This window comes from Oryctolagus cuniculus, chromosome 7, assembly GCF_051225735.1.
Source record: "Oryctolagus cuniculus isolate XC-2025 breed Fujian yellow rabbit chromosome 7, ASM5122573v1, whole genome shotgun sequence".
In the NCBI taxonomy this organism is placed as follows: domain Eukaryota; kingdom Metazoa; phylum Chordata; class Mammalia; order Lagomorpha; family Leporidae; genus Oryctolagus; species Oryctolagus cuniculus.
The window spans coordinates 29,792,080-29,806,742 of record NC_142873.1 but is presented as its reverse complement, the minus strand read 5'-3'; the positions used below and the strand labels follow the sequence as shown (position 1 = coordinate 29,806,742).

Sequence of the window (14,663 nt, the reverse complement as noted above, 5' to 3'; positions counted from 1 at the left end):
TAGCATACATTAAGTAAAGATTTCAACAGTTTGCTCCCACACAGAAACATAAAGTGAAAAATAATAGATGATTTTTTAAATGATGATGAAATCAGATCAGACCTATTGTCATGTTTAATCCCAGTGAGAGTCAAGTTGGGAATTGATAATTTCTTCTTCTTTAACATATCATGTCAAATGTATTCACTAAAAACAGAATTCATGATTGTCCTTAAAGTTTCTATATAAATGAAATTTTTATTTAAATATTTTTGTATTCCTTATTGCACACTTAGTATGTTTTACCCTGTAATGCCTCTTACCTTTTTGTATCTAAACCCTGTCTTCTAAATTAGATAGTGAATTTTTTGAGCCTCACAGAATGGCTGGCCTACATCAGTCTCCCAGCATCATGTTTGCTGCCCGTGACCATTCAAAGTTCTTCATTATAATCATCATTACTGACTTGTGTGATTCTTTAATTATGCATGAGATATATGTGGAGTAACGCTTACAATGTAGCTAAAAAGTCACTGGTGGAAATGGAATACCAATAAGATAATTTCAGTATGATGTGGTGAAAGCAAGCTCTAAGAGAGTTTAATCTAACAACACAATGTTGTTTCACTTGTATAAGCATGACTTAAATCCTTAGGACTAAAAATAGGATTTACTATTTCTCTAGTCCGTTTTCCAGTATGACATATGCTTTTCTTTACCCATGTGTAATGTATTCTTTGCCATGAGTTCAAGAACAGATGAGTCTGTTTTAAGTTATATGGATGGTTTCATACACATACACACACACCTACATGATTTTTAAATTTTATTTGAAAGGCAAAGAGGGAGAGTGAAAAACAGACACATAAACATCTCCTGTCTGCTAGCTCACTCCTCAAATGACCATTAACACCCAGGGCCTGAGCCTGGTTGAGGCCGTGAGCTGAGAATCCAAATTGAGTCTCCCACATCAAGGGGCCCAACCACTTGAGCCATCACCTGCTACCTCCCAGATTGCACATTAGCAGGAGGAGTAGGGGACATGACCCCAGGCATTCTGACATGGGATGTTCCAAGCAGCATCCCATCCAGTATGCCAAATATCTGCACCCTTTTTAATTTTTCACTGACATTATTGCATGCCCACAGTGTGTCAGGCTCTTGATCTTTCTTACTACAACCCGGTAGCACAGTTGTTGTCATCTTTGTTTTACAGATTAGGATACAGAAATTCACAGAGAATTTAGTTAGTTACCTCCAGTCATGTTAGAAAGAAATAAGAACCAAATACTTTGCTTTCAAATCTTGTACGTTTTCCACCAAAAGAAGCCATGTAAATTAGGAAAGTGAACCTGCAAAACTTAATTTTTTCTGATGCATGATTTTGAAAAGTACTTTTTACCCTGAATTTTTCCATCCTTTTTAATGCCAGTCATTCTGAATAGAGGGTAAAGTATATCTTGGGATTTTCTTGGTATTTCTTTTTGGCAAACATTCATGTTTTGTTTCCCCTTTGTTAGTGACCCTTACTTCAACCCCAATCCGAGGAGCAGGAGATGGAATGGAAACTGAGGAGCCACCTAAATCAGTTGAAGTCACCTCTGGAGTACAATCCATAAAGCATCACATTCTTCAGAATCCACGGAAGAAAGTAGTTCCATCAGAGAGCCCAGGAGTTCTTCAACTAGGAAAGATTGTCACAGAAAAAGCTGTAGAAATTGAAGCTGTAAGAATAATAGTTCCCAAAGCTGCTATCACTCATGATATCCCGAACAAAACTGCAAAAGTTAAGTCTCTGGGACATCAAAAAGGAGAACTCCTTAGTCAGTTAGAGACAGTCGTAGAACCTAGGAATGAACTTGCAGAAGTAAAGAATATGTTGGAAAAGCTCAAGAACTCTGAAAAGAGGTTACTGCAGGACAAAGAAGGTCTTTCAAACCAGCTCCGGGTACAGACAGAGGTAAGAACAGCCTTAATAGCTTAATGAGCACTACTCATTATACCTGGATCATTTAAGCCTGCGTGCTAGAATACTGCATCTCTTCATAGGAATGTCATTCACCATAGCATGTTGTTTTTCTGAAATGTGTCCTCTTAAATATATTGTCTCTCAGGACAATTAGGGAGACTTTCTGCTGAGAATTTATCCTGTAAACCTGGTTGAAGATGGTGGTGTAATAACTTTGGACAAAACCCCCAATAAGTTGTGAAAGTAGGTTATACTTATATTCTGCCAGACCAGAGATCGGCCAGGCTAGGCTTTGAAATTGACTACATAGTAGTCCCTGTTTTAAGGATCCATGAAGTCCAAGTATTTTTTTACTACATGATACTTGGAATAAAGAGAATGATGATGTGTGATTGTATATTCATTGTAAATTAAAAGCATTCTGTAGTGCTATGTTATGTTAATCTTTGTCTTGATGAAACTAACCTTACCACCACACCTTCTCTATTAGACTGTACATCTTTTTGATAGATACTAGTCTTTGTGATACCAAGATTAATGGTTCTTATAGCATATATTTTAATGTATTTTAATCTTTAAAATTTGTAATTGACACATTAAAATTCTACATATTTATTAGATATTATATGATGCTTTAATACATATATACATTGTTATATGTCAAATCAGGGTTAAATGTACCTATTTCTTCAAACACCTGTCATTTCTTAATAGTGAAAACATTCAAAATGCCTTCTTCTAGCTTTAAAGAACAATACACACAGTACATTGTTATTATCTATAATTACTCTATTGTATGATAGAAACCCAGAACTTCTTTCTCCCATCTATTACTTAGTACCTGCTAATTGTCCTTTCTCCATCCTTTTACCCCTTTACACTTCATAGCCTCTGGTAACCACCAGTGTATTCTCAACTTTGATGAGATAAGCTTTTTTAGATTCCATGTTTGAGTGAAATCATGCAGTGCCTGTCTTTCTGTTCCTGGCTTATTTTTCACTTAACATAATGACCTCTAATTCCATCCATATTGTTGCAAATGACAGAATATCAACTCTTTTTTGGCTGAGTAGTGTCCCATGTTATATATGTACCACATTTCCTTTATCCATTCATCAGCTGATAAACACCAAGGTTGTTTCCATTTCTTGCTTGTTTTGAATAGTGCTGCAATAAACATGAGTACAGATGTTTTTTCAGCAGGCTGGTCTCATTTCCTTTGGGTGTGTACCCAGTAGTATGATTGTTGAATCTTCTAGTAATTCTATTTTTAACTTTTAAAGGAATCCCCATACTGTTTTACACGATGGCTAATGTAAGATGGTACTAATGTAAGATTTAGGAATATACTTATACCTCCCGCACCCTACCTTCCCTGCCGCCCACATTCCAACCTTTTGTTTATTAGTTGAAAGCTCCTTTAAAAAAAATTTATTCATTTGAAATCAAAGTTACAGAGAGGGAGGGAGAGACAGAGAGAGAGATCTTTCATTCACTTGTTCACTCCCTAGATGGCTGCAGTGGTCAAGGCTAAGCTGGCTTCTTCCCACATGAGTAGCAGGGTCCATACATGTGGGGCATCTTCCACTACTTTTCCCAGGCCATTAGCAGGGAGCTGAATGGGAAATAGAGCAGCCAGGACTCTAACCTGTGCCCATGTGGGATGCTGGGCATCACAGGTGGTGGCTTTTGCCTGCTATGCCACAACACTGACCCCTCTGAAAGCTCTTGATGCCTATTATCATACATTTTCTGTGCATTGGAGGATTAGGTATTTATTCCAGTCATTATCTGGCTTTGTTTGGGCCTGCCCTTCCTCTTATTCTAAATAAGATTCTGCTTATTTTCTCTGAACCTGTGGGCACTTCCACTATTTCAGCACTGGATGGCACCCTAAATCCATGCTTTTGTCAAATCTGCTATTCATATATTATTTGGAATGTTCTAGAGTAGTCTGCCTTCTCAAGCCTCTAACCTGGAACTGAAGTAAGCCCAAATGTCTTATCTATCATCACTACCCTGTGGTCAGGCACTGCAGGATTCTGCCCAGGTCAGGGCCCTACTGTGGACAGACCTGCCCAGAATTCCCTTTTCACTTCCCAAGCAGATAACAACTCTGTCCATGCATGTTGCCCGGGGTTGGGATAGGAAGGGGGTGGGCATGCCTATGGCCACCAATGCTAGCTCATATGAAGATACCACAATCTGCCAAAATTGGTGTAATGGAATAAGACCACACTCATGCTGGAGAGGTGTATTCACAGTCCGGGACCCCCTGCAACTTGCTACAGATGATGCTGGCAGAGACATAAGTCTGATCTACCAGGGCCACAGTGCCACCTGGCACTGGGGTGGTGCAGAGGCCCCATCCATTTTGCACTCACTTAGAAACAGGGACCATTAGGTCTGCCCCGTGTTAAGTTTTACCAGACCAGCACTGAGTTCCAAGACACTGCTGCGCTCACTTTCCCACCCTCCCCAGCAGCTGCAGTATTGCTTCTCACTGTCTGACCAAGGTTGAGGGCAGTGGAATGGAGGCAGGCTCTTCATCATCTGGCTAAGGAGGGTCCAGAAACTCAGTTTTCATTTATGTGCTTGGGGACAGTGGGTGCAGGACCCTGTCCAACATTATGGCAGGCCTGGTCTTGGATTTCAAGGCTAAGGTCTGGGTTTAATTCCTGTTCTTCCCCCAAACAGGAGGAATATCTATGTTGTGCTCTTTGGAGTTGGGGGAGGAAATTGTCTTATTACACTAAAACTAGTCACTGTAGTCTCACCTGCTCCCTTAGCTCTTGTGAAGGTAATTTGTACATGCAAGGATGTTCAAGTTGGTGTCTCTGAGATGTTCACTGGAGCACCTCTTGTCAGCCATCAACTTGCTCCCAGTCCTTTGTTAATATATTTTAAATTAAATACTTTATAATTATAAAAATAATACATATTGGGGCCAGGATTGTGGTACAGTGGATTAAGCTGCCACCTGGGATGCTGGCTTACCTTACAAGTGTAGGTTCAAGTCCCGGTTGCTCCCTATTAATGTGCCTGGGAAGGCAGCAGAAGATGCCACCCATGTCAGAGACGCAGATGAAGTTTCTGACTCCTGGCTTCAACCAGGCTCAGCTCTGGCTGTCCATTGCAGCATTTGAGAGGTAAAACCAACAGGAAGAGGATATCTTTTTTTCTATCTGTTTCTGTCTTTTCCTCTCTCTCTCTCTCTCTCTCTCTAACTCTTGACTTTCAAATAAATAGTTTTTTTTTTTAATTATTTATTTATTTGAAAAGCAGAAGAGTTACAGAGAGGCAGAGTCAGAGAGAGAGGTCTTCCATCTACTGGTTCACTCCCCAAATGGCATCAACAGCCAGAGCTGGGCTGATCTAAAGCCAGGAGCTTCCTCTGGGTCTCCCACTAGGGTGCAAGGACCCAAGGACATGGGCCATTGTCTACTGCTTTTCCCAGGCCATAGCAGAAGGAAGGATTGGAAGTGGAGCAGCCAGGACTCGAACCGGTGCCCATGTGGGATGTGGGCACTGCAGGCGATGACCTCACCCAAATAAAGCTTTTTTTAAAAATAGTACATATTTATTTGTAAATATTTTAGAAACATGCACAAATAAAAAAACACAATGAAAATGGTGCCACTCATAATCATGCTGTCTAAATATAATCATACATACTTTCATCTTGTCTTTTAACTCATTTTTCAGTTAGTAATGTTTTCCCACATCAAAATATTCCATTTAAATTTCACTACTAATAGCACTAGTGTTATACAATGGCTGTATTATATACCAGCACCTGTTACTAGACATTCGTTTTAATCTTTTGCTATTTTCAGTAACAATGTAAAGAATATATTTATAGGTATTCTGGGTTACTTCCTTGGCTCAAATTCTTTCAAAATAAAATGCCAAAGATTAATTTAGAAGTGTTAAATAATAAGATACATAAAACATTCTGTCATGTGTTTTTAGCAGCACGCAGTTTTAGTTTTCTTATTTTGGTGAAGGGTGTCCACTGGAAGCACTTTGTTATTTTCATAATGGTTGGTATTGTAAGGGGCTCAGTTTATAGCACATGGACTGTATCATATATATAAGTATGTGTGTGTATATATATATATATACATAAAGTGTGTATATATATGTATATATATTGACATGTTTGGATTTTTTATGAAACTTAACTATTTATTACTAGTTTTGACATATAATTTAAGTAATGGATTACAAACTACACAGAAACAGTTTCTCTTTTATGAATTTTTTGCATTAATATCATTGCCATTACTTTGAGTTTGTATGGCTATGTTTTCTTCTAGGTAAATCGTGAGTTAAAAAAGTTGCTGGTAGCTTCTGTTGGGGATGATCTTCAGTATCACTTTGAACGTCTAGCCCGTGAGAAAAATCAGCTTATTTTAGAAAATGAAGCCCTAGGTCGAAACACAGCTCAGCTGTCTGAGCAGCTAGAACGTATGTCAATACAGTGTGATGTGTGGCGAAGCAAATTCCTCGCAAGCAGGTATATTGTATTAAAAATAATACTTCATTTCCTAGTTTTTGCTATCACATCTTTGACACATTGTGTGGAAAATTTCTAAATAAATTATCAAAGTAATTTAAGCATTATTTAAAATGAGGACTCTTTCCCCACTCTGGAAGTTCAGTCTCCCTAAATGGAGAAATGATATAAGGATCCTCCCTCATATTTAATACCAAAAGAAAACTGTAAACTCAGAAGTCTGGTAAATTCTAAAATCACAAAAAGCTCCACTGAATTGCTTTTCTCCACCTGTTTGGAGTAGTGAGATATCATTCTTACTCCCTCCATGCTGTGGTCTGAGAACTTTTAATTGTGTATTGGAGCTTCTCCACCTTTTTCTCTGTCTACATATAGAAAATTATACATTTTTATATCATACCAAATGAGAGTACTCTCCAACACACGTGAAAAGTACTGGGTACTAGTCCAGACAGCTAGACAAACTGGTGGTGGAAACTCTGCTATACCTTAAGATTCTTTTGTCTATTTACTACCCTATGCCCTCAACAACTTTGAGTCACTGGAATGTAGGAAATGGATTTTACCCATCCATGTATAGCAAAAGACGTCACATAAATGAGTTTATTAACATTTAATATTGAACTATCTGGATATTTCTCACAGAACACCAGAGGTTTCCATGCTGTACTTTAAAAACCATTGATGCTGATGAATAAATTTTTAGGAAAGGATTTCTTCATGTTTTAATATATGTGATACTTTCTAGTAATTGATTACTCTCTGAAAGGCTTTGTTTGCTAACTGGGCTAGTAGAGTATGCTTTTTGAAGAAGTGAACTACCATTTAATGACTTAGAATGAAAGTTAATTCTTTTTCAACAGTTTAAGGGGGGTAAATCTTGCATATATGATTCAGATTATTGCAATATGTAACTTTGTTTTAACATTCTGACCAATGCGACAAGATCTTCTAATTTCCAACTTGTGTTCATTTTAAGGAATTTAGCAGTAACTGTGGTCTAAGACTTTAATTTTAGTGTTAAGATTTTCAGCAATAACCATTCTTCAAAGTGTTGTTTCAATTCCATCAGTAGAGAGCTGGTTAGATAAAATGTAGTATATCTGATCAGAAGAAAACATGGAGCTATTGTTTAAAAAAAAAAAAAAAACGGTAGTGAGGTAGTTCTAATACAGGGAAAGTCTCCAAAATAAAGATTAACTGCAAAAAGCATGGTGTAGAAAAGTTTGTATTGGATAATTCCTTTTTTTTTTTTTAATAAAGATTTATTTACACACCTGCAAAGCAGAGTTAATGGCAGGGAGTACATGGGGCAGACAGAAAGATCTTCCATTCGCTGATTCACTCCCCAAATGACCACAGTGACCGGTACTGAGCCAGCTTAAGTCAGGAACCGGTAGCTTCTTCCAGGTCTCCCACGTGGGTGCAGGTCCCAAGCAATTGGGCCATATTTTGTTGCTTTCCCAGGCATATTAGCAGGGCCTTAATCTGAAGTGGAGCAGCCAGGACATGAACTGGCACTCATGGGATGCCAATATCACAGAAGGTATTAATTTGCTATGCCACAGCACCAGGCCTTTTGTAATTTCTTTTTTGTAAATAAATTGGATGTTTTATGTTGAATTATACATAAAGTATTTTTTCTGGAAAAATATGTAAGATACTTGATTAGTTAAGTATAAAAGAAGGGTAAGCATGCTAGGCGTGAAGAAGGACTTAGTTTTTCTTTTATAGAAACCTTTTTATATTAATATTTTTCTAAGAGCAAATAAATGATAAGAAAACAAACTGATTTTTATTTTTTCTTTATATTTTATATTTCATAATTTTTTAAAATCTCAATTTGCAGATTTGAGGGAATTCCAAATGTTATTATGTAAAAAAGTTTGGCCGGCGCCGCGGCTCAATAGGCTAATCCTCCACCTAGCGGCGCCGGCACACCGGGTTCTAGTCCCGGTCGGGGCTCCGGATTCTGTCCCGGTTGCCCCTCTTCCAGGCCAGCTGTCTGCTGGGGCCCGGGAGTGCAGTGGAGGATGGCCCAAGTGCTTGGGCCCTGCACCCCATGGGAGACCAGGACAAGCACCTGGCTCCTGGCTTCAGATCAGTGCAGTGCGCCGGCTGCAGCGCGCCAGCCGTGACGGCCATTGGAGGGTGAACCAACGGCAAAAGGAAGACCTTTCTCTGTCTCTCTCTCTCTCACTATCCACTCTACCTGTCCAAAAAAAAAGAAAAATAACTGTTTTCTTTCTCATTTTTAACTGCATATGTTAGCTGGATTCCTTTAGTGAGACTTAAACTTATATTTTAAATGTTTTTAGTACAATTTTTTAAACTGAGAAGTAATTTGACTATGTTAAATCATCTTTGTCAGCTTTTGAAAATGATCATTGCAAAGTAGTTTATTGACTGCTTACACCGTGTTATTGTCAGAGAATTTCTGTGTAAGAGTTTAATCTTTTCCAGGGTGATGGCGGATGAGTTAACCAACTCCAGAGCCATTTTACAGCGTCAAAACCGTGAGGCACAAAGTGCTATCCAAGATCTCCTGAGTGAACGGGAACAGTTCCGTCAAGAAATGACAGCTACACAAAAGTATGCCGCTTGTTTCCGTTCTGAACTCTTCTGTTTTCTCCTATAATTCTTGTTCTTGTGATAATTTTATTTTTTAAGTATGTCTACACTTGATAACTTACTAAACACATACTTTGACTATCAACTTAAACCAGATGCTCTAGGAAGAAGAATGAGAAGACTAGAAGGGGAGCTGCTTCTCAGACTTTTATTTGAGAGAATTAGTTACATCTCTAATAGGAGAAAGTTCTGGATCTAAAAGAGTTACAGTTGTAGTAGTTTTGTATAGTGTATGACAGAAGCGTGTCTTTCCTGTGGAAGATCTTTCTGAAGACTTACACTGTGCTAGAGCTTGGTTTTCATGTCAGTGTAGTTCAGAGTTATCAAAATGTGTAGTCTCCTATAAAAGCTTGTTGTGCTTTTATGTGATTAATATATTACAAATAAAATCAGTAAGAGTCAAACAGTAAATGATACAGGAAATTACAGGAGTTTAATAAGATACATCAAAATATCAAAACTTGTGAGAAGCAAACATAGTATTTAAGAGGAAAATTTGTATCTTTAACTGTTATTTTTGGAAGAAAGTCCTCATTATAATTTAATCACCCTAATTAACAACACCGAAACACACTGGACATGAAGTAAACAGAAGGAAGAAAATGATGACAGAAAAAAATATATTTAAAGCCGAAAGCAAGTTCTTTGAAAAGATAAGAAACCTACAGCCATTCTAATCAGAAAAAAGAGAGAATGAGAGACATTAAAGTATCAAAATGGGATAGGATATTCACTACAGACTATTTTTATGTATACTACAATAATTAGGATGAAATGGACAAACTTCTTCAAAGGCAAACTTCAAAGGTTTTTCAAGGATGGATAATTTTAATCGCCCTAACATACTAAAGCCATTGAATTTGTAGTGTAAAACCTTCCAATATATGAAATCCTGGATATAGCCTAGTTGGATTCACTGCTATAGCATACAAACAAAGATCTGAGTAAGAAGTAAAGCCAGTTTACACAAATTATTCCAGAAAAATAGATAAGAGAAAAATATCTCATTCATTTCACCAGGCTAGTATTATTTTGATGCTAAAATCAGAAAGTTGACAGTATGGAGATTCCTCAGAAATCTGAAAATACTGTATGACCGAGCCGTCTCACTCCTGGGTATTTTCCAAGGTAAAATGAAATCAGCATATGAAAGTCATCTGTACCCCCAAGTTTATTGCAGCTTAATTCATAGTAGCTAAGATATGGAATCCCCAAATGCCTGTCAACTGAAGATTGGATAAAGAAAATGTGATATATATACACTATGGAAAACTACTCAACCATAAAAAAGAATGAAATCCTGTCTTGTAACAAAATGAAAGCAACTAGAAATCATTGTGCTTAGTAAATAAGTCACTCCTAAAAGACAAATATATGATTTCCCTGAACTGTGATAACTAATAGAGTACAAAAAAAGTAATATATATGAGAGAAATTGACATCTTGAGATTTGATTATTGTTTATAGCCCTTGTTTCTACTGTTGAGGAACAGTGTTTTTTTTTTTTTTTTCTATTTGTTGAATTCTTTACTTAGAGGAGGGTTAAGCCTATGATTACAAAATAACCTGAAAGTGTGCCATTGAAAAAATTAAAAGAAAGAATAAGATAGGAAGGAGGGTAGACTGGGAAGTATCACTATATCCCTAAATCTGTATATATGAATGACATGAAATTTGTTGACTTTATATAAATTAAAAAAGCATTAAAAAAAAAACCTATAGACCAGTACCTCTAATGAACACATATACAAAAATCCTTAACATAATTTTAGTGGATCAGATCTAACAGTGGAAAGGATCTATACATAGTGACCAAGTGGGTTTACTCCCAGGAATTGTAGGTTGTTTTAGCATTCAAAATTTACTTAATGTAAATTATCAAAAAAGAAAAAAAATATTCATATGAATATCTCAGTCAATGCACAAATCAAATTAGATCCTATATTACATATGAAAAGTTTAAATAGAGTACTATTTATTGAATAATATTTAGATAACCTCCTTGAAGAATGACAGGTGCTTGTGTAGTCTAATATTTTATTTTATAAAAATTCCTCATTTTTGAACTCTGAGATAGAAAGATGAAGAAAAATACAATTTTGGAAATATTTCTTATTTATGGTAATTGATTCTTATATTCTGTCCTATTTTTAATACATAGTTTTCATGTGTGTTCTGTGCAGATTACTGGAGGAACTCTTAGTCTCCTTGCAGTGGGGAAGAGAACAAACTTACTCCCCTGGTGTGCACCCCTACAACACAGCAGAACTAGCATCAACAAATCACAGTTTGGCAAAGGCGGTAAATACTCATCTTCTGGGAAATGTTGGCATGAGCAGTCAAAAAAAGATTCTATCCTCAGTTGAATTTTGCAGCACCCCTGCTGAGAAAATGGCTGAAAAGGTAAAATATCTTCTTTTTCATGATCTGTGTTACTTCTCAGACTGACTCTTCCTGAAGGGTGATAAGTTATAATGGAAAGAGTTTGGCATTGAGAGTTAGGAAATATGGGAGCTTAAACCTGATTATCATGTTAATGAGCTTGTGATCTTGGAGAAAATTCTTGCCTCTTCTGAGGTTTAATCTTCTCTAAATTACTGCTCTATTCTTTTGTTGTTGTTGTTAAGATTTATTTATTTATTGGAGAGGCAGAGTTATAGAGAAATGGAGAGACAGAGAAAGGTATTCCATCTGCTGGTTCACTTCCCAAATGGCCACAATGGCTGGAGCTAGGCTGATCCAAAGCCAGGAGCCAGGAGGTTCTTACAGGTTTCCACACAGGTGCAGGGACCCAAGCATTTGGGCCATCTTCTGCTGCTTTCCCAGGCCATTAACAGGGAGCTGGATTGGAAGTGGAGTAGCCAGTGCCACAGGTAGAGGCTTAACCTACAAGGCCACAGTGCCAGCCCTTACTGCTCTATTATTAAGGGGAAAAAATTGTGATTGTTTTGAAAGAGATCCTATATTTATCTACTGAGTCATTGGCAGTCATTTTCTTGAGCTTATTTTGCCATAAAAGCCAGTGTACAATTTTTAATTTAGTAAATTAATTTCTGATCTAAGAAGTGCTTTGCTCTGCTTCTTTGTAACTCTGCCTTTCAAATAAGTAAATAAATCTTTTAAAAAACAGAAATGATATAGATGAGAATGTACTGAATACTACAGAATCTAACAGTGTATACTGGTATGTATAGTCTTGGGTGAAGTCAGGGACCATGCAGGTTTGCTATCCAATACTGTGGTCTCACAGTTCTATAATGACAACCAAGTTAGCTTCCATTGAAAACTTCAAGATTGAACTACCAAGCATTCATCTTGGACTTTCCTGTGAATGTTGGTGTTCTATAAGAATCTATGCCCTTCCCTTTTCAAACATCCTAAGTATCTGAAACATCATACTCTCCCAGCTCTTTGTTGCTCCTATGACCATTCTTCCTCAACATTTGAGACTAGACGTTTCCATCTGCTTATTTTCCATAGCTGTCTTAGTGAACCTATCATTTATGATGTTTGGATTCCATAAATAATGCATATAAAACTCCAGCTGTTTCCAGTATATAGTGGTTTCTCAATAGATGGTAGCTGTCATTTTTGTTTCTATCCCCCTAATCTTGTTGATTTTGTAAATCTTATTGATTCTTTTAATTTAGCCCCAAGTTCAAACACCTAACTACTGCCTTAGACTATTGCAGCAGTTCCCTGACCAGTATCCCTGGCTTGCTTCTTACCTGCCTCTAGACCATCCACTTTCCTACTGCCAGGGAGTTAGTTCAGAAAGCCAGCAGTCATCATAGAGCTCCAGTCTCTGTCATTATTGAATCTGAACTCTTATAGAATTGAAGGCTTTTTCTCCTATTTTTTCCATCTCTCCTTCTCAAGCTCATTTTTCAAGTATCCGTACTTGCTGTTCCAAAGCCTTGACCACTTTTCACTCTACACATAAACTAGTGTATCCCATGGCTGTGTGTAGACTTTCCCTCTGCCTCAACTGCCCTCCTGGTACTTGTCCTGCTGTGCAGCCTCTGTGCCTACTTTAGGAATCAACCTTCACTAAGTCTCATTGGTAAATCTGGATGTTCTCTGCAGGCTTCCATTACACTTTGTACATAGATCTACCAGAGATCTTTAGCTGATCCGAAGGCAGGAGCCAGGTGCTTCTCCTGGTCTCCCATGCAGGTGCAGGGCCCAAGCACTTGGGCCATCCTCCACTGCCTTCCCAGGCCACAGCAGAGAGCTGGCCTGGAAGAGGGGCAACCGGGAAAGAATCCGGCGCCCTGACCAGGACTAGAACCCGATGTGCCGGCGCCGCTAGGTGGAAGATTAGCCTATTGAGCCGCGGCGCCGGCACAATTTTCTTCATCTTTCCACTAAACTGTAAACCAGTCAAGGGCTGGGTAAAATGTGTATTTTTGATTCCTCAAGATCTCACACACTCCTTTTACACATAATAGGTGCTCAGCTATTTAGTGAATGAAAAACTAAAACTAACTTGTCTTTATCCAAATTTTGTTTCTCCTCCTACATTATTTTACTTTATTCTCTTTGTTAGAAAGTTGTACCACTGCTTACTCAGTTGCTGCAAGTAGCATTTGATATACCTAACCACTCCCTACTTCTTGAAACATTCTTTTCCAATTGGTTTATGCAATCCTACATCTTCCTGACTTTTCTCTTCTCTCTACCCTTCACTTTCACTATCTAACTTTGGGTATCCTCAGGACTTGGTTCAGATCCCCACATCTTTTCCCAATCCTTTATCCTCCACATTCTCTCATGTAACAAAACTGACAACCCTGCTTCCTTATTATCTCCTGATCCTTTCAGCCCCATTGCTACATGGAGCCATCATTTTATCATTACCTTATTACAATTACTCCCTTTCTCTATTCTTCCCTTGTGTGCTTTAACATCTACCCTTGACCCTACCCTCCATACCAGATGTAGAATGATCTCTCTGAAAGTCACCCCCGCATAAAAACCAATCCCCCCTCACCTTCAGATGACAACACAGAAGATTTTATATCCATACTGATACCTCATTCCTCTTTTGTTGATATCCCTCAGAATTTAGATTCTCTCTAAAAAGTATTTAGAAACTTATTTTCTCTTCCACATTTATAAGCAGTGTTAAAAGTAAGTTCTTCATATTTGTCCTCTCATACACAAGCAGTTTTATTGAAAAAAAAATGAAAGATTTCAAAAAGTAGAAATTAAATTGAAAAAGCAGTCTGTTTAACAAATGGAGAACTGATAGACTGATGGCTTTTAAATGATGTCAGAACATTCTCTAAGTAGCTGTGACTTTTTGAGTATGGTGGTTACATAAAAGAAAATCTGCTTGACAACACAAGAGCTAGGGAAATGGGTGTCTATGGAAAATTCTTCTAAGTAAGCCTTATATAAGAACGAACAGAAATCTTTTTTCTTGTTCTTCTGACAGTTTATTTTCAGTTACAGTGTCTACTTCCTTTGCATTGTGCCCATGCTCATCAGGTGATGATTGGGCGCTGGTGCACCATACATGTTATCCTATGACTTTTATCAGAGAATTATTTTTACACTTGA

At 37.7% G+C, this 14,663-nt stretch overlaps 1 protein-coding gene across 2 annotated transcripts in view; it reads left to right on the top strand.

Moving 5' to 3' along the window:
- The window catches only part of BLZF1 (basic leucine zipper nuclear factor 1), a 29,969-nt gene that overhangs the window by 11,205 nt on the left and 4,101 nt on the right, over positions 1-14,663 (top strand). For both annotated transcript variants that reach the window (XM_089299597.1, XM_089299598.1), the window contains exons 3-6: positions 1,500-1,939; positions 6,268-6,467; positions 8,931-9,059; positions 11,282-11,501. In XM_089299597.1, the coding sequence (XP_089155723.1) occupies positions 1,500-1,939; positions 6,268-6,467; positions 8,931-9,059; positions 11,282-11,501 (989 nt within the window). The remainder of the gene's footprint in view (positions 1-1,499; positions 1,940-6,267; positions 6,468-8,930; positions 9,060-11,281; positions 11,502-14,663) is intronic.